Source organism: Mixophyes fleayi, chromosome 3, assembly GCF_038048845.1.
Source record: "Mixophyes fleayi isolate aMixFle1 chromosome 3, aMixFle1.hap1, whole genome shotgun sequence".
NCBI classification, from domain to species: Eukaryota; Metazoa; Chordata; class Amphibia; order Anura; family Limnodynastidae; genus Mixophyes; species Mixophyes fleayi.
Genome location: NC_134404.1, coordinates 121,721,933 through 121,742,249, shown reverse-complemented (window position 1 = coordinate 121,742,249; position 20,317 = coordinate 121,721,933). Strand labels below are relative to the sequence as shown.

Below are 20,317 nucleotides of genomic sequence, written 5' to 3'. Positions count from 1 at the left end.
ATGCTATATATGTGTACTTGACTCGAGGTCTTGAATTACAGAGGCAGAAACAGACTGATATTTTGATAGCACAATGTTCCCAGTTGACAAGAACGGAACAACATGGTTCCAGGCACTTTTGCTGGACCTCTTGGAGATACTAAGGACAGTAGGGAAAAAGAGCTGTAACTAAAAGAAAATGTATGATTATAGTATTCCATAAGGCATTGGGGAATAATCTAATGAAGGGAGAGTAGTGATAACTATGTATTATAATGTGGCAGTGGAAGTGCAAACAAAAGTCAATAGAATAGAATCACACTAATATTTAAGCCAGCAGAAGTAAGAAGAGGAGTCATCTCATCTTCAGCTACATAATTGAAAAAGCTGGGACTTGCTGAGAAAAAGGTGGGGGAAGATCACTACAGATGACATTTTAAAAAAAGAAAAAGTAAGTCTACTAATATGTGATAACAAACTGATTGTTTCTAACGAAAGTTATTATACTGTGTATTAAATATTACAGGAATAGTCCCTTACACTTTAAACAGGATTTTGTCTGCATCTAGCAATGGCACATTCAGGTGGTGGTGGAGCACTCACCTTCAAAAGAGAGGTTCATGTTAGTAACACTCCCCCTTGGGGAGTTATGGGGTAGAGCTTTGGACGGATTGGTCCACGCAATTGAGCTAAATGAGGGAAAGTGGGGGTCCGCTGCCTAGAAACATAGAATTTGTTGGCAGATAAGAACTGCTTAGCCCATCTAGTCTGCACAATTTGTAACCTATGGTGACTTTAAACGGTATTTGATCCTTCTTTGTAAAGATATCCTTACATCTAACGCAAGCATGTTTAAATTGATCTGCTGTATTAGCCTCAACCAACTCTAATGAGAGACTATTCCAATTATCCTATACCCTTTCTGTGAAATAGTTTTTCTTCAAATTTCATCTGAACCTACTTCCCTTCACTTTCAGTGCATTTCCTTATGTTCTAGTATTTCCCTTCCTGTACCTTGTTAAAACCCTTGATATATTTGAAAGTTTCTATCATGTCTCCCTGTTCCCTTCTCTGCTCCAATTTATACATATTAAAATCTTTTAGACTTTCTGGGTAAGTTTTGTGCTGTAGGCAATGCATCATTTTAGTTGCCCTTCTTTGTACAGTCTCTAATGTATTTATATCCTTCTGGAGATAGGGCCTCCAGAATTGAACAAGGTATTCTAGATGTGGCCATACCAATGATCTATACAGTGGCATTATTACTTCTTTCTTCTACTGATTCCTCTCCCTATGCAACTAAACATCTGACTTGCCTTTCTCATTGCTTTGTTACATTGCTTACCTGGCTTAAAGTCACCTAAAATAGTGACTCCTAGATACCTTTACTCCTCAGTAGTTTCCATTATAGTTGCATTAATACTATTTGTAGCCTTTTTACGCCAAGTGCATGATTTTGCATTTTTGGGCATTAAATTGTACTTGCCACTCTCTTTTCTCTAGTCTAACTAGATCATCGACCATTTCTTTTACCCCTCCTGGTGTGTCTACCCTGTTGCATATCTTTGTGTCATCTGCAAAAAGGCATACTTTCCTTTCAATACCATTTACAATTTCACCAATAAAAATATTAAAAGCTAAGTCTAAGCACAGATCCTTGAGGTATTCCACTGGTAAACTTTCCCTCCTGTGAATGCACTCCATTTACTATAACTCTCTGTTTTCTATCCTGCAACCAATCTATCCATTCATCATCATCTACGGCCTCCCCTTGATCTAATACTTTAGTCATCCAGTCAAAAAAGTCAATAAGATTTGTTTCACATAATCTCCCCCCAATAAATCCATGCTGTTTGGGATCCTGTAAGTTACTGAATTTGAGATATTCAACAACTCTTTTTTTTAAGAGTGTTTCCTTCAATTTCGTTACTACTGATGTAAGGCTTACTGGTCCGTAGTTGCCTACCTTTTTCTTGCTTCCCCTTTTGTGCAGTGTGCCTTGGAGTGTGAGGGTATGTTTTTGTTTGGTTGCCATAACTTGGTGGAGTGATAGCCGGTAGCTTTTATTTGACATTACTTTAGCTGAAAGATTTGTTTTAATACATTTTGTGACATTTTTCTTCACCAAACAAGTCTTATGTGTGTTTATTTATTAAGTAAGAGAACACTTGCTAAGGGCATTGGGATACCAGTAATATGGAATCAACTGCTCTGTGAATTTTTAATTCAAAAGTTATTTTATTGTGTTATTTAATGTTTTTTGTTATGTTAGATGACTGATACCAGTGGTTAATGGTGCAGCAGAGTAGAGGAATCAGTGGCACCTAGGATCTTTTTCCTGCATTGGCTGAGAAAACAAATGTTCTCACCCATGCATCTAAAACTGTACTGACCAACTGGTCCAGGCCTACTGGCATGCCCCATGATTCAATACCATTGCCACCAGGTATTGTGAAAATTTTCAGAGTAATCCCAGAGGAGGCCAGTTGCAATCGAACTCTCATATCTCACCTATACAGGGGTTCCATTTCAGGGGGTACAGTTTAATTTTTTACAGCTTTCTAAAGAAAGAATGCAACAATAATATGTGTTAGTTTGCATAGATTTCTTTTCAGGATGGGTTGAGGCAATGCCTACAGCCTCTAGTACAGATGATATAACAACCAAGAATATAGTACAGAAGCTAGTGATCTCCTCTGACCAGGGTATCCAATTTGCAGATCAAGTGTGAAGATAATGTGTGACATGATGGGAAACAAACAACACTTACATACTATTTATCACCCCAACTTTAGTGAAAAAGTTAATACATAGCCAAACTGTTTAGACTGAGCTGCAGAAGTATATGAGATAAACAGGATTGCAATGGCCTGAGGTATTGCAACTAGAGCTGCACTCCATCAGGACTACTCCGCAGGGCCCTCTGAAAATTTCCCTATATGGAATCCTCTCTGGACAACTAAACTTATGCTAACTCCTGCACCAGAGTAAACTACTGCCCAGGATGTGCTTAGTCTGTCCCTCGCGTTCTTGGGGGTTTTAGCAACGGACTATGAAGGCACTGCAAACTGTTAGAAGCAAAATATGCTGCCAAGAAATTATCAAACCAAAGCTACATTTATTATTTTTTTCTCAACTCCTTCAGTCTGTGACTAGTGAGAGTTTCTGTAGTAGTGTATTTGTGTACATGTGGGAGTCCCTCTGTGCCACTTTGTTTTGCATAAAATAATGACCTTAAATTTGGCAGTACTAGTAATTTGTAGAATATATAAATATTATACCTGGAGACAGGTAGATTGAATGGGCTGCAGTAAATAAATGTATTTCTGATATTATTAAAATGAATAAAAGTATGAAATAATCTTACAGAACAGTTGAATTAATTATAATCTCATCAACAGTTACAGCATCAATTCACTTCAAACCCAAGAAGTAATTTTCTTGTCGAATTTGCTGCAATCAAATTATTGTCTATTCTGATAGAGATTATTTTACATTATTTGGTGAAGTACAGTAAACTGGGTTACTGTACATAACAATATCACAGTCCTTTCCAGATACAGGCTGGATTGCATAGTCTGTTCTGTTCTTTGGAGGCCACTCTGGTTCTTTTTGCAATCTCCTTTGCAATTTTCTGTACTGACTTTTTGATTTGTAGTTAAATATTCTCTTTATCCAGAGCCAGAGATTTCTGTTTTCAATGAATCCCTCCTGGAACAAAAAATGCAGGGATAATTAGTCAAGAAACTTTGCAGTATAGCATTAATATTTTATTAAATCATTTAGGGCAGCACGGTGGCTAAGTGGCTAGCACTTCTGCCTTACAGCACTGGGGTCATGAGATAAATTCCCGACCATAGCCTTATCTGTGAGGAGTTTCTATGTTCTCCCAGTGTTTGCATGGTTTTCCTCCCACTTTCAAAAACATATTGGTAGGTTAATTGGCTGCTAACAAAAATTTACCCTCGTCTTTCTCTCTGTCTGTCTGTCTGTGTGTGTGTTTGTGTTAGGGAATTTAGACTGTAAGCCTCAATAGGACAGGGACTGATGTGAGTGAGTTTTCTGTACAGCGCTGTGGAATTAGTGGCGCTATATAAATAAATGATAATAATAATTGTTAACTTTTACTGTGTGTTTTCTGTCGGTGGTAATCGTTTTCATGATATTGAAAAACCCAACAACCTTGAGTCCTATAAAAGAAAACCGATTTGTGAAAAATACGACTGCAATCTAAACAGACTTACCTGAACACCGAATGTGCAGCTTTCTGAAGGAACAGCCATGCTGACAGCCAGGGATTCCGAACACACAGGACTCCTGCACTTCAGTTTAACAACGTTGCGACTGACATCAATGTTCATTTAAGGTGAAACTGAAGTGCCGGAGTCCTGTGTGTTCGGAATCCCTGGCTGTCAGCATGGCTGTTCCTTCGGAAAGCTGCACATTCGGTGTTCAGGTAAATCTGTTTAGATTGCAGTCGTATTTTTCACAAATCGGTTTTCTTTTGTAGGACTCAAGGCTGTCGGATTTGTCAGCATCGTGAAAACGTACCCAACCTGTTTTCTGTGTATTCAGCATGACTGAAAAAACTGCGTTAACCCAAAAAAGTTCTTACAGAGCAAAAACAGAAAGTATTTGTTATGGGTTAGCTATATATCACCCTAACTTCACATTCATTCCCGCCTCAACTTTTTATTCTTTGTAAAAAAAATAATGACGTTACACAGCAAAAGGCTCAAAGACAAATTAAGTTGATCATTTTATTTTTATTTTCTCTCTCTCTATGCCCTTAGGATATTTGCTATGGCTGCCAGGGCAAGCTGGCACTTTGGGAACCACAAGTTCCAGCATGCCTTGGCACCCAGTGTTTGCTGGATCCTGTAGTACACCAGGGAAAAATGTAAATAAAACACAGAAATCAGTGTAAAAATGATTTTAATTGAAAGAGAAATATCAATATACTACCCTCATTCACCCTCTTTATTTCTTCATCTGTAATCTGTAACAAGGATCATTGGAAAAATAAAAAACTCTGATTTAAGGCTAATTCTAAGCCAAGGATCTATTACAGATGAAAACCCTGGTTGTAGGTGAGAAATAAAGAGGGTGAATGAGGTTAGTGTATGGGTATTTCTGTTTCAATTAAAATAATTTGTACACTGGAGTGTGAGTATTATTATTTAAATTTGTCCCTGGTGCACTATAGATCCCAGCGAGCCCTGCGTGCCATGGCATGCTGGCACTTGTGGTTCCCAAGTATGGGTATGCTGATGCTTATAGTACTACAACCACCAGCATGCCCAAATACTTAATGGCAGCCTGGGCATTCTGAGACCTCTAATGTACCAGGGACAAATAATACAATCAAATATTTATTATTAATCCCACACCATCCGCCCAAGGGGTATGGAAAGAGCCCTAGTGCTATGAGCACAGGGCTGGTTAAACCAAAGTGGGGTGTTGCGGACCCGATCTCCCTATGGTATCCATCACCATGCTGACTATCCTTCGGCTGGTTTGGCATTATTGCAGGGAGAACGCACTATGTGGGTTTCCCTGCTAATGTGCCATTGGCCCAAGCTGGTAAAGCCTACTACTGGTAATAGTAAAGTAGGGGGCTTCCCATAAACTTTTCTTCCCCCCCCTCTTTTTCTTCCCCAAATCCCTCTTCCCTCATTGTTTGTCTTCCCCCATGAAACAAAAATAAGTAAAACAACACTCGTTTCTTTACAGTAACATGCCAATTTTCTTTGTGGCGTTCAAGTTTTCTTGAATGTGCATTTCTGTTATTCAAAGTGAAGTGTTTCACATATATGTCATATGATGTCTCACTTTCACACCTATGTTGATTTGAAAAACTTCAATAAAAATTTACTTTTCAAAAAAAAAAAAAATAGGGGGCTTCCCATGCTTTTTGTCCCTCTGAATTTGCTAATACCAACACTAGGGTTGGTTGAACTTGGGGGGGTTGTTTTGTTTTTTTCAACATTACTTTCCTTTCTTTTTCATGTATTTCAATTTTTAAATCTAGTGATATATGTCGACATTTTAACTGTACACATTTTACATGTCAACATTTTAATTTTGTCGACCTTCTGAACATGTAGACATTATGGCCCTGAGTCATTATGGCACACAAACTGGGCGCAGCATGCATTTGTTTGAAACTCCACGTAACTCAACTTTGCATACTCCCAAAGTCAACAAGGAATGGATCTCAAGATACGTGTGCTGATGACTATGGTTGTAGATTTACTGTGCTCTACGAGATCAGACACTGCAGGATATGTACAATAACTATGTGGAACATATAATCTCCAAAGAACGCATAGAAAAAAATATATTTATTTAGTTAATGTTACAAGTCAATATAATATTCATACATGGAATTTATTTTTATTTTTTTAAATGGTTTTTTTTTCTTGAAAAACATTTATTAGGGTGTGCTTAATGTTTACTGTACATAAGACATTTTTACGGCTGCTCCTGGTTGCAAAAACAAGTTATATCATGCGTACGCGACTGACATAACTAGAACTCCAGAACTAGATTAGATCTTTAGCTGATGCTAGAGAGATGGCAGAAAACCAGCATTCTTCTATGTTCAACTGAGTTTGACTTGGACGTGGCTGCTTACTGTTTATTGCCTATGTAAATCCACCCATTCCCCATCCCATTCACACCCTTAAATCGTAGGCTGCAGTAAGTGTCATTGGCGCTCGAAGCTGACTTTGACGTGGACTGTTCTGTTGTGCATTGTCCGGATCTAAGCATGCGTAGAGTGATTTTTGCGAACGGTACACACAAAAACGGCAGAAAGGTTCCTTAGAGACTCAGGCCATATGACTGTCAACCTTATAACTGTGTCGACCTTTTGACTATAGACAATTTGGTGTAGATTTTTTAATTGTAGACTTTTCATAGCCAAGTCACCCCCCTCCCCTTAATTTCTAAAAGCTTGTGACAAAGTGGCTCCTGCTACTCTTTCCATGTCAACCACAATGTCAAACATAGTATAATTAACAAACAAAATGACTTTCAAAATCCTTGTCACAAACTACAAGAACATTGGCAAAAGTCTCATACTTCCTTATAATTATTGCTATCTATCACTAATATCAAATGATTTGGATACTGCCAAACATTCCTCTAATCTCTCATATCTGCTCAGGCTTCTAAACCTAAATGCCTTTTTAATACATTTAAAACTCTTTCTCAACACTGCCCCACCAACCCCTCTGACTACCATAATACCCAAGAACTTGCTTCCTACCTCAAGGACAAGATTGATCAGATCATATATGAAATTATATCTTCTTCCTTGACCAACATATCACTCAATTCCCTCCCTGCACCCTCTGTCACCTTTTCTTCATTTGATCCCACAAATAAATAAGAAATATATAATCTTTTCTAATTTTTCGATTTCAATACCTGTCCACTTGACCATCTACCATCACAAATCAGTCGATCCCTGTCTCTTGTGGTCATTCCAGTCTTGACTAAAATATGTAAACTCTCTCCACTGGTATATTTCCATCATTATGCAAGCATGCAGTTATTACTACTATTGTCAAAAAAGTAAATTGTGACCCAACCTCTTTTAAATTACATTGCACCTGTAGCTATCATTCCCAATACTCCATAGAGACTTCTCCATTTAAGATGGTCAATTATTTTTTTAATGCTAATTCTAAAGGGAATTACTCATTTCTAATTCTCCTGGACCTCTGCTGCATTCACAATGTTGACCACTCTCTTCTCATGCAAACAGTAAATTTCCTAGGACATAATATTATCCTGGTTCTCATCCTACTTATCAAATCACTCTTTTGGTGTTTTTTTTCTCTGGATTCAACTAATCTCTACTTCCTCTGTAAGTTGGAGTATCACAAAGCTCCATCTAGGTCCTCTGCCTTTTTCCACCTATATAACTTATTTGGATTTCAGTATTGTCTCTATGAGAATGACACCAAATTTAGCTATGCTCTATGGATCTCTCACCATCGGTGTTGGCCTGTGTTAGTGCATTCTTTTTCTGTTATTTCATCATGGATATCAACTTGTCAACTCAAATTTGATCTTTCAAAAAACGAGCTAAAAGCATTCCTTACCAGAAAACAAAAGCTAGTTACATAACATCTCTATTTCTGTTGACTAACTTGACAATAAACTCAACTTAGAAAGCTTGCTGTCTATGCGTCAATCTTGACTCAAAATTGGTCTTTGTTCCACATATCCAATATGTACTTGTACTGAAAACAAGCTGAAAACATCTTCAGCTACTGCAGCCTAACAATGCATTTCTTGTCTCAAGACTTTGCCACTAGCTGTAAAAACAAAGTATTTCGTTCACTATAGAATCTCCTCTTGACAGATACACCTTCCCCCACTCATCCTCTCTCCCTCTCATACTGAAATTCTCAGCTCCTTCCCTCCTGCAAATGAGTCTGAAATACTCACTATCTTCTCTCCCTCAACCAGAACCATCAACCATCAATCAAGTTCTCTCCAAGCTCCTTCATGGGCTCAAAACTTGCCAGTAACTTGCTCACCTGTTTACACATGACCTCTCCACAGGTGACTTTTGCCTTCAAAAATTCTCGTATCTCCCCTGTTCTTAAGAAATTCTCATTTCACCATTCCTCTCATTTCAACTTGCACATCATTTCTCTGTTTCTCTTTGCTTCTAAAATTCTTGAACAACTGGTCTTCAACTATCTGACCCACTTTAACTCCTCCACTGAAACTGCCATTAATAAAGTGATGAGTGATCTTCTTTTAGCTAAGTCAAACGGACACTTCTCCATTCTCATTCTTCTTGACCTGTCTGCTATTTTTGACACTGTTGATCCTTCTCTATCGCTTAATACCTTTTATTCCCTTTGGCTTTGTGACACTGTCCTTTACTGGTTTGTCTCCTCCTCTTATGTCACTCTTTCATTGTCTCTTATTCTGACTCCTGCTTCCTTCTTTTTTCTCTCTCTATTGCTGTTCTACAGGGCTCTGTTCTTGGCCCTCTACTATTCTCTATCTACACCTTCTCTTTTGGCAAACTCATATGTTCCTTCAGTCTCAGCTACCACCTGCAAGCAGATGACACCCAAATCTACCTTTCCTCCCCAAATCTCTAATCCCCTTTCCTATACGGTGTGTCTAACTGCCACACTGACATCTTCACTTGGATGACCCAATGCTTCCTCAAACTTAATGGGCCTGATTCATCAAAGCATGCATACTGAGCTCAATGTGCATTTGTTTAAACATAAGTGAATAGACTCTGCGCACTACCAAATTCAACTAACGGATATGTAGATATGTGTGCTGATGAATTTAGTTGTAGGTCTGCTGTGCTCTACTACACAAGACACTGCAGGATACATCCAATTCTTAAGTGGATTATAAATATGCACAGAAAATATGCGTTTACTGCCGTATGGTCCGGTTCTGGGAATGTGCAGTGATTTTGCATACTATACACTCAAAATCAGCAGATACATGCCTGATGAATCAGGCCCAACATGTCCCTCTCAGTTGACAACATTACCCTTTCCCCTCTACCTCAAATTTGCTGCCTTGGTGTCAACCTTGACTCCTCCCTCTGCTTCACTCCACACATCCAGTCCCTCTTGCAGTCTTGTTGGTTTCTCTTCTGCAACATTGCCAAAATACACCCCTTCCTCACTCAGGAGGTAATGAAAACTCTGGTACACTTCCCCATTTTTTACCACCTTAACTACTGTAACCTCCTTCTCTCTGAACTTTCCTCTCTACAACCCACCTTGACTGGTGGATCTAGATTAATCTTCTTTTCCAACTACTTCTCATCCACTGCCATACTCTGTAAATCCCTTCACTGGCTCCCCATTCCATTCAGAGTTCAGTTCAATTTGCTAACACTCACCTCCAAGGCCCACACTAATGGTTCCCCTCAATATATCTCAGACCTTGTCACAAATAAATCCCCAGCTCAACAACTCTGCTCCACCTCTGACCTTCAAATCTCTTCCCCTCTTATAATCTCCTCCAAATCTGGTCTTCAAGATTTCTCCCTTGCTGCTCCCTGTCTTTGAAGGATTTTAGGTTGGGAGAGGGTATGTTAGGGAGAGGCAAAGAATTCCAAACTCTATCCTAAAACAACCATCTTCATACTTGCCCTTTCTACAGCTTCTAAACCCTCATGTCCTCTCCCTCTACTTCCTCTATCTGCCACATCCACTTGTGTCCTTTTGCATCTACTGTCTCTAATTATCACTTTGTTTTAAAATGTAAGCTCTCATGACATGGTCCTCTTAACCCTTTGTCTCACATTCATCTACCTATGTCTTATGTTGACATTTTTATTGGTTGTGTACTGGAACATTTGGGATTTGTACCCCTATTTGTGCTAGCTGCAATTGCTAGCTCATGACTTCTTGTATTATGATGCTTAATTGTATTCATGTATCACTTACTATCTTTATTGCATTCATATATGCCATATCTGTATGATGACTGTCTGGTGCTACAATATCTGTGTCGCCGTTTAAATAAATGCTGATGATAATTATTGTAATATCCTCATTACTGGTCTTCCCCTAACCAGACTCACTACTATAATGTATTTTGAATGCAATAGTTAGATTAATTTTCCTTGTAAAATGTTCTTCTTCTGCTGCTCTGCTCTATCATTCCTACATTGCTTGCCTGTACTTTACTGAATCAAATATAAATTACTACTAACATACTATGCCATAAACAACACTGCATACATCTCTTCACTTGTTACAAAATAGTTCCTAAATTGACCCCTCCGCTCTGCACAAAATCTGCATCTCCACCTGCTCTTTCACTCAGTTAACAGGACTTTTGTGGGCTGCACGTATTCTGTGGAATGGCCTCCCTCGCACAAGACTTTCCTCTAACCACCAAACCTTCATACATTCCAGGAAAACTCACCTCTTCCGACAAGCATGTTAAATTCCCAAACTACCCTACTAGAGTCCCTAGGCTACTCTACCTGATGGCCAATCCTTTACACAGTTTTACACAAAAGGTACATGTGTTCTCTTTCTATGTTCAAACAACCCTCTGAGCCCCAAATCAACATTGCTATGTGACTTAGCCCACAAAGCACTTTTACCCTTGCATTTTTGCTGGGCCAAAATGCAATATATCACCCTTAGCCTCATGTATTAAACCTTTATTTTGATGCAGATTGTAAGCTTGTGGACAGAGCCCTCTTTGTCAATTAACATCCAGTGTAGTTTTATTACTATGTTTGTATTATTTAGGAATTAACCAGAATTCTAATTAAATCACTAGATATATGCCTCCATTTTTAAATGAGTTGCTCAATTTAATGCTAAATTGAAATTGTCATATATAAGCATGAAGGTAAAATATATTGTCCAGTGTTACCTAGACTTTGCAGCTAAGTCTATATCTCCTTTCCTCAATCACAGACTAATTTAATCACCTCCTCAATCCTAAGAGAGTACACAAAGAGGAACCTCAGAGCTCTCTTCAACTCTTTTGGGACTGAAATCTCTCTGTAAATATCTCCTTCCAAATCGTCCCTCTTTTTGGTATGAAAGAATGAAATCCTCATGCAAATTTTGTTTGTGAAAGTGTGTTATGTGTCTACACAAACAAACACATGATGCATGGGTTTGATAAAGGATAGTAAGCACTGCATATTAAGCATTTCTATGAAATCACTGGTAATGCCCTTATATATATATGTTCAATCTGTACAAAGTTGACAGCAGAAAAATATGTGAACAGCAATACTGGTCAACACATGCAATAGAAGTTGTAGTTCAGTAGGGAAAAGTGGGGACCCTTTTGCAATGATTTTACAAATTCCAGTGTGCCGCTCTGTATTCCGGTAGCCAAAAACTAAATTGTAATCTCCCTTGGGCAAGAAAACTGTGCCTATATAGTGCGGTGTAAAATTATATCTGCTATACAAAAGAAAGTAGTAGGAAAATCGAAGCAATATATAGCTTCAAGATAAATACATCAATTATTTTGGGTATATTATTTAGCTTAGTAATAAACATGCTTTGGCATATATTAATGCCTAAAAGTGGTTCTGCCAGCTCTTTAGATACACAGTTAATTTTCATATTTTTGTCTTATATTATAGGTATCATATAGAGGGTAATGCTATTGTTAGCAGTTTGTAAGCATTGATGTGTTACTGTATTTTTGTGGTTTAACCTATTTTATGTATCATTATCCATTTTGACTTAATAATACAGTTTGTGATGCAATCTTTTATTTTGCTTAATTTTGTTTGCTCCATTTAATATTTATTTGTTAACATGTATTTATATAGCACAATCGTCCTCTGTAGTGCTTTACAATTGAGGACAAACACAGTATTAAAACAAGACTGGGTATTAACAGACCGTTAAAGCGCTAAGAAAAGTACACCAGTATAAGAAAAATATTGATTAAAAAATAGTTACCTCAGCAACGTATGACACAATAAACAGAACAAGGACCATGATGAAGATGTTCACTCTCCAGTAATATGGGGTGCACACAAGCTACATGATTAAAACAAACAGAACCATAAATGAGGATTGTTTATTAATGAAAATAGGCTAAATTAAGAAAAAATAGAGTAAAGTATATAACTGTATCATAATTTTAAAATGGTGATAGATCACAACTTATTTTAAACTTGACAATAGGGCAAATTTTGAAGGCAGGCAAAATATAGAAGATCATTGGAACAATAAAGTAAAACATTGTGGAAATAATATTATTATCTCTTTGATGGAAATCTTCATTGTTTTCCATGGGAGCTGGTACTGGTGTGATAGCTGAACCAGTTAAATATGAAAGATTAATATACAATTCACATAGAGGTTTATACTTTATTTAAAATATTAAAAGGGCTGTTCACTTTGGAGAACCCTCCCTTAATACAATCTGAACCCTCAACACCTGTAGTCCCTCAATTGAAAACACAAGCTGGATCATGTTTCAGATAGCTTCATTTGGATGCAGCTCACAGTAGAGCATAAACCTCTCTTCAAGAGACCACTATGAAGCTTATTTTCTACATGGGGAAGTGTTTGGCAGTTTTTGTTGAAGGGGAAATTTCCCCAAATGGATAAACAATTTAAATGGTTATAACATTGATCTTGCAGATTTAACTAATATTCTAGCTCAGGGGTGGCCAACCTATGGCTTTCGAGCCGCATGCAGCTCTTTTAACTTGAACATGCGGCTCCGATGCTGGCAGTGGCAGATCAGTCCCAAGCCATCACTCCAATCCTTTAGGCGCCGGCAGGAGCAGTTCGGTATCCAGCCAGAGCATCTCCCCAGTCGCGTGACCTCTTTTACAGAACGCAGGGAGGTCACAGTGTGCAATCAATCCAATCAGGGAAGGAGGAGGAAACAGTGGAGAGCGCTCTCCCTCCTTCTTTTTTTCGCGGGTTCCAGTGAGTTTGTGTCTTCCGTCTATCTTTAGTAAGTAGGTAAGTAAATGAGTAATGAGTAAGGGACATATTGTGATAAAAAAATATATTCCACGGCACAATATAATGTGGTACAGGGCTAAAAACTGAACAGCATATCTATGAGATGTGGTCCTAGAAATAGGGGAATCAGAGAGTAAGAATTAGATTTGATGAAATTTGGGGGAGGCTGATGGGCATGTGGGGTGGTCTTATAGCATCTGGCAAGGTCTGATGGCATATGTAGGGTGATCTGATGGGTATCTGGTAAGTTCTGATGGTATATAAGGAGCATATGGGGAGGTCTGATGTTGCATGTGGAGTAATCTTGTGGCATCTAAGGGGCATCTGGCAAGTTCTGATGGCATGTGGCAAGGTTTGATGGCATATAAGGGGCATCTGGTGAGGTCTGTTGGCATATAGGGGGCATCTGGTGATGTTTGATTGCATATAAGAGGCATCTGGTAAGGTTTGATGGCATATAAGTGGCATGTGGTGAGGTCTGATGGCATTTGTGGGGTGGTTTGATGGTGATCTGGTGACTACTGATGGTATATAAGGGGCATGTGAGGTGGTATGATGGGCATCTGGTGAGGTCTGATGGTATATAAGGGGCATGTGAGGAAGCTGATTGCCATGTAGGGGGCATGTGTGGAGACTGACTGCCATGTACAGGGCATGTGGAGAGGCGGCATGTGTAGAGGCTGATTGTCATGTACGGGGCATGTGGAGAGGCTGATTGGCATGTATGGGGAATGTGGGTAGATCTAATGGCATGTGAAGAGGCTAATGTGTATGTAAGGGGCAAGTAGTGAGGTCTGGTGGGAATGTGAAGACATCTGAGGGGCATGTTGGCTATTTATGACTTTGTATCCCCACTTCAACAGTTTCCTCCACAGTGATTGTGGATACAGAAGCACCATGAGCTACTGTGGAAAGACTGTAAGTACCCTTTGAACCCTCCTCCACTGGACACAACAGCAAGGTAAGAGCTGAGTTGATTATTATTCTGAACATTTTGGCAATGTTGGATATCTTCCTTTTCACTTAGCAAGATATTGTAAATTCTATTATAATTTCAAAGTATGTTTGTGTGGTATGTATGCGCATGTTTATACCGTGTATATGTATATACACACATATATAAAAGGTAAAGTCGGCTCTTAGCCGCATCTATGACTATATTTTGGCTCTTAGGCTTCAACTGGTTGGCCACTCCTGCTCTAGCTAATATATAGCTTATGTACCTGAAGCATGACTCCACGCCACCAAATAATTACTGGTTTGTTTCTTAGTAATGCATGTCTTCTCATTTCAGTACAATTCAATACATAGTCAAATTCACTATCAACAGAAATCTTTTTTTTATATATAAATCCTACATCCATATTTAGTAAACTGGTATTTGTAGAGAGTGGTGATGTGTGATAACAATGTATACCACAAGTTTGTATGAGGGTAATAACAGGGGCTGTTGGGGCTGGAGAGCAGGTCCCATAGTGGGCTACCTTGGGCTGGGTCACTTGACTACCTGTATTTTTTTTCCATTAAATGTTTTCCTAATAGGCTGTTGAGCCGAGTCTCGACCCCTGGGCTACCTTTTGCCAGCCAGACCCTGGGCACTAAAGTATTAATCTGAAATGTTCAACTAGATTTTTCTTCTATATTTATTGACAATATGGTGCACAGTGCAAATTCACTAAGGGAAGAGTAAGACAATTCTTCAGATTTGTTAAAAATGAAAGCTAATTATGAATTATGTAATTATGAATTATTAATATCTTATTCACATAAAATACTATACCTCCATAACAGTGTACAGAGATTCAATATCAGCAAAAAGGACAAACACATAGGCTACCACTTGCACAATGATCAAAAAGGAAAGCAGATCTGAAAAAAAGCAAAATGTATAATTATTTATTATAATACATGAGTAATGTGACTATTTCTGTAATCAAGTTTGAAAGTTAAGATATTTGTCATTCGGTGACATCACTTGTCATCAAAAATAACAATATATTTCATTGTAATGTCCATTTTAGGAAACACCTTATTCGTGTGAGAACATGAAAAACATAACATTTGTTCATAAACTGTACAGCTTCATTTCTTCAGTCCTGCATTTCTTTCTTCCTCCGTGCATACTATGCTTTGTGAATCAAACTACTATGTTCACATACCAGCCTAAACGAATGAATTGGCAGCATCTGTGGTCAGTGTCGAGGTAATGGAAAATCACAGAATAAACAGACACAACTAAATAGGGGAGAAATGGTAGTGATTGACTATTACCTCTGCTTCCACCTCACATACTGCACTGTGTAGTAAAAAGCAATTGCAACATGGGCAGTTTGCCCCCACCTTTAATCCTCAGCCAGCCCCAGTGCTAGATAGCCTTGACTGGTTTCCACTAAAACTGGGAGACCAAACTCATGGGCTCTTCTTGCTATAGTGAAAACAAGCCCTAGGCTGGTCAGTATGGGGCTTGTCATTTTATGGGGAAAAAGACCAAACAAAAAACAACATGTCCCTGTTGAAATCACAGCACATTTAGTTATAATAATAGATTTGATGAAAACTAGAGTTAAATAGAGTTGAGTTAAATACTGACTGTTTTTTCATGTAGCACACAAATATCAACTTTAAATTTCAATGTACAAATAAGCTATAAAGTATTTATGTGCTACATGAAAAAACAGTCAGTATTTAAGTTATGTGCAAAACAGAATACTAATTTGCACCTCTTGCTTTGTAACATGGTTTTATCCAGGAGATTTAAATAAGAAGTTTCTTAAGTTAAGATCCTTTATGAATCAGGCCCTAAAAGACTAAAGAATGTTAACTGGACCTGTTAATAGCTGTAACTGGCACTATTTTTTAAATATGTTTATTGAAGCATATAACAATGAATGTATGCAAACATATAACGCAAAATACAGCAGAATGCTCAGTTCAGCATTGAATGAACATGAATGAACATTTCAATAACAATGATTACAATGGTCTCCAACGTAGACAACCATCTATACATAGTGATACATATAAATTTGCATCAAAACAAAATTAATAATATTTGCTTTTCTTACACCAATGAAGGTATTAACAGATAGGCTTTCCCCCAAAAAAATGATTTCATCTAGCTCATTGCCACTGACATTGGTGAATCAAGGACACACATATGGGTTTTGTACCATGTTGTGTTACAGAAGCATTTCCAGATCTATGTTTTCACTGACTCTGAAAGAATTCCAATAAAACCTTCATAGGAATTAAATAACTTTGGTACCTGTTATGGCTAACAGCTATATCATAAACTGGCAGAACTAAGAGTAGAGGTCTTCACCTATAGCAGACGCCTTTCCCATAGAGCTAGTTGCACTCACAGGTAATAAGATGCTCCAAGGTCTTAAACTCTAGTGTAGTGAAAGTTTATGAACTACCGCAGCACGAAATGGAAGGCAGAGGAAGAAGAAAGTGATGGTCAGAAACAGGCCGGGGGCTAAGTTCTGAAGCAGTAAGCGTGGTCAGGTTCAAGCAGGAGGTCAGGGCAGGCAGCAAGTAGAATATCCAAGTAACAAGGCAGAGGTCAGGGCAATCAACATACAATCAAAGTGTAATAAACAAGCCAAGGGTCATGCACAGAAATCCAATCCAAAGTTTCAGCAGAACGAGCAGGAGCAGGTCAGCTATCTGGAACAGAAACGCTATAACTGGCAGGGAGGTTAAACCTTAAATACCCAAAGTAGCTAATCAGAGAAAGAGGAAAGGCAGCATAATAATAGGCCTCATGAGCTGCTTAAATAATGGTTACAGCTAATACATTAGCCCACAGATTGACTAAATAAAAGCATAGTTTTTAATATAAATGATAGAGTAAGAATTAAAGGCATCCAAAACAGAGATTCGTGACTGACCCTAATGAAAAAGAAATACACCTTGGTCAGTCACAAATCTCTGGTTTGTGACTGACCCTGAAGAAAAGCCGTGGATCTTAAAACAGAAGTGGTATTATTGAGTGGGTGGCCACCTTCATGTATCAAGTCTGCTGGGTCAGGTGATTCATTGTATTACTGCATTTCCCAGGAATTGGGTAAGAACCTTCAAGTGATTATTTGCTGGACTTAGATACTACTTAACACAGATATCAAATGTCTGTACCTATTATTATTCTTTGAATGGAGATTTCATTTGCTGATGCCTGATACAGGCTGGATAATTTAATAGGCAAATGTTTGTTCTACTTTTTCTGGTGTTACATTTGTAGGGGTCATTTATTGCACATATGTTTATGCTTATTGAACCTGATGCAAATTTAGTTACAGAAAGTATCTTGTCTCCTATAGAAGTTATGTTGATTTTATACTGTGCCATTATTTATGTATGTGTTTTTATTAGTGTACTTTGCGTAAGAAATGAAAAAAGTTTTTTTTATGTATGTATGCTTGTAGTTCTTTATTCTGCCATTTGAATCTTCAGATTTTTACTATTGACATTAAAGCTTTCAGAGAGCAGATTCTTCTGCTTTCTTTTTTAATTTAGTTTTCCTAGGGATATGCAGGCAATCTCTGAATATAGCAGCCTGAGCCTATATGTGTAGGATAACTTATATATTCCATGAATGCAAAATAAATAATATCCTTTAAAAAAATGTTTTTTTTACAATATTACATTTTTTTTTATTACATTTTGTTTTCTATTATTCCATTCTGCGCCTGAATTTTCTCCAATCTTTGGAGTAAAATTTAGTTTTTTTATTGTGGCCAGATGACCGTGGTAGATCCACAATGAAATCCATCGAGAGATGTGTCCATAGTTTAACTGGAGTAGGCAAGGGTAACAACTGACTCCGAAGGACGGCTTCTAGATGACTTGCTTCTGGTGCATTCTTTACAAGAAAGGTCATAAGTCTTAACATCGGAAGACAAGGTGGGCCACCAGACCCAACATTAGAGGATTTTGATGGTCTTAGATATTCCTGGATGTCCAGCAAGTTTGTTCTCATGACATTCAGCGACTAATGTTTTCTAAGATGAACTGGAACAAACAACCTGTCTGTAGGGGTTTTCAATGGTGCAATTCTTTGGACTTGATGAAGCATAACACCAAAGTCTTGGGTCAAACCAGCTTGAATTGAGGAGGACAGAATGATGGGCTGAGAATCAGGAGGCTGAGCATGATAGGACATGAAGCTCCTAGAGAGTGCATCGGCCTTGAAGTTTTTGCCGGTGATAATCGTTTTAAGGATGCTGAGAATTCCGACAGCCTTTAATCCTACAAAAAAAAATCAGGTTTCTGAAAAAAACCGAATACAGTATTAGCAGAATAACCTGAAAACCGAAGCTCCAGATTTTCGATGGCCCTGGCATGCTGACAGGAGCTCATTCCGAAGACACAGCTCTCCGGCAGTTCATTTTGACGTCACTGCGACTTATATCAATGTTAATTTAAAGCGACAATATCTGGACTCCACAGGCTAAGTGTTTAAACACCTAACCTAGTGGGAGTTTAAGAAGTACCTCAAGTACATGCTGGTGGTGCTGAAACAAGGACTGTGAATAGATTAAAATTTCGTCCAGGTAGACCACAACAAATTTACTTAAGAATTCCCATAGGGCATCATTAATTAAATCCTGGAACACTGCCGGAGCGTTGAAGAGGCCGAATGGCATAACCAAATATTCATAATGCCCTGAGTGGGTATTAAAGGCTGTTTTCCACTCATCTCCTTCTCTTATCCGAATCAGGTTGTAGGCACCCCGGAAGTCAATTGTAGAGAAGATAGTACCTGATTTCAATTGATCAAAGAGTGCAGAGATGAGAGGAAGCTGATAAGTGTTTTTGGCTGTAATCAATGCAAAGCCTCAAGTTGCCATCTTTTCTGGCTACAAAGAAACACCAACACCCGGCTCCTACCAGAGACTTAGAAGGTCGAATGAACCGTTTCCAAAGACTCCTTTACATACTGCTCCATTGCTTGAGTCTCAGGAATAGATAGGGCATATAAACGTCCTTTAGGCAATTTAGACCTGGGGATGAGTTTGATTACACAGTCATATTCTCGATGAGGAGGAAGAGAATCCGCCTTTCTCTTAGAAAATACATCACAGAATAAAGGGTACCCACAGACAACCATACAGGTGGAGTCCTAGCAAGAATTCTGCCCCCAATTAAAGAGTTACCATCCAATCAGCAGACGGTGATGCTTGAGTCCAAGTTAATTTAGGTAATGCCAAGAGTATGGCCCAAATTGAAATCAAGGAAATTACCGGCTGTACCACTATCGAAAAAAGCTGAAACATCAGTGGACTGGACACCATAGACAAGGTGTGCAGGAATCAAAACAGAATTTTCTGAAGAGATTATTTGAAGACCTAGGCGCACCTATTCTTCAGCGCCTAGGCCTGATTTTTTCCTGGCTTGTTAGGGCAATCATGGAGCAGATGGCTCTTGTTGCCACAATACATGCAAAGACCCAGGTAGCGTCCCTGGAACGTTCTTCTAAAGAGAGGCCTTAGGCACCTAACTACATAGGCTCAGGAATATCCAATGATGCAGCATAAGTGGTAGGCGGAGAGCCGGAAGAAGCAGATGTATCCCTTTCAGCTATTCTTTCCCAGAACCTACGCATCATATTCTCAAAGGTAGTTGGTATTGAATATTGCAACAAGGAGTCTATGTTTCTGAGAACCTGAGATGGAATTGATATCGGAGCGCTGGGTCATTTAACTCGCTATCATTGGACCATCGCCTAACTCCGCACAATACTCTACACTGGTGCTTCAGCCTTGCTTCAGGGCTCTGAGATGAGATTCGGCCAAGATCATGCAGTCAGGGTCATCATAGAGTAGAGCCAGTGCATTAAAAAAGGCCTCAACAGGCTG

General features: G+C 38.6%; 1 protein-coding gene across 1 annotated transcript in view; it reads right to left on the bottom strand.

The window, feature by feature from the left end:
* Positions 1 to 3,449: 3,449 nt before the first annotated feature.
* Positions 3,450 to 20,317, bottom strand: part of LOC142143180 (putative cation-transporting ATPase 13A4) — a 149,130-nt gene continuing 132,262 nt past the window's right edge. Inside the window, exons 29-31 of the mRNA XM_075200889.1 lie at positions 15,238 to 15,326; positions 12,435 to 12,515; positions 3,450 to 3,690 (exon numbers count right to left, since the gene is read on the bottom strand). Coding sequence (XP_075056990.1) covers positions 3,466 to 3,690; positions 12,435 to 12,515; positions 15,238 to 15,326 — 395 coding nt within the window. The 3' untranslated portion in view covers positions 3,450 to 3,465. The remainder of the gene's footprint in view (positions 3,691 to 12,434; positions 12,516 to 15,237; positions 15,327 to 20,317) is intronic.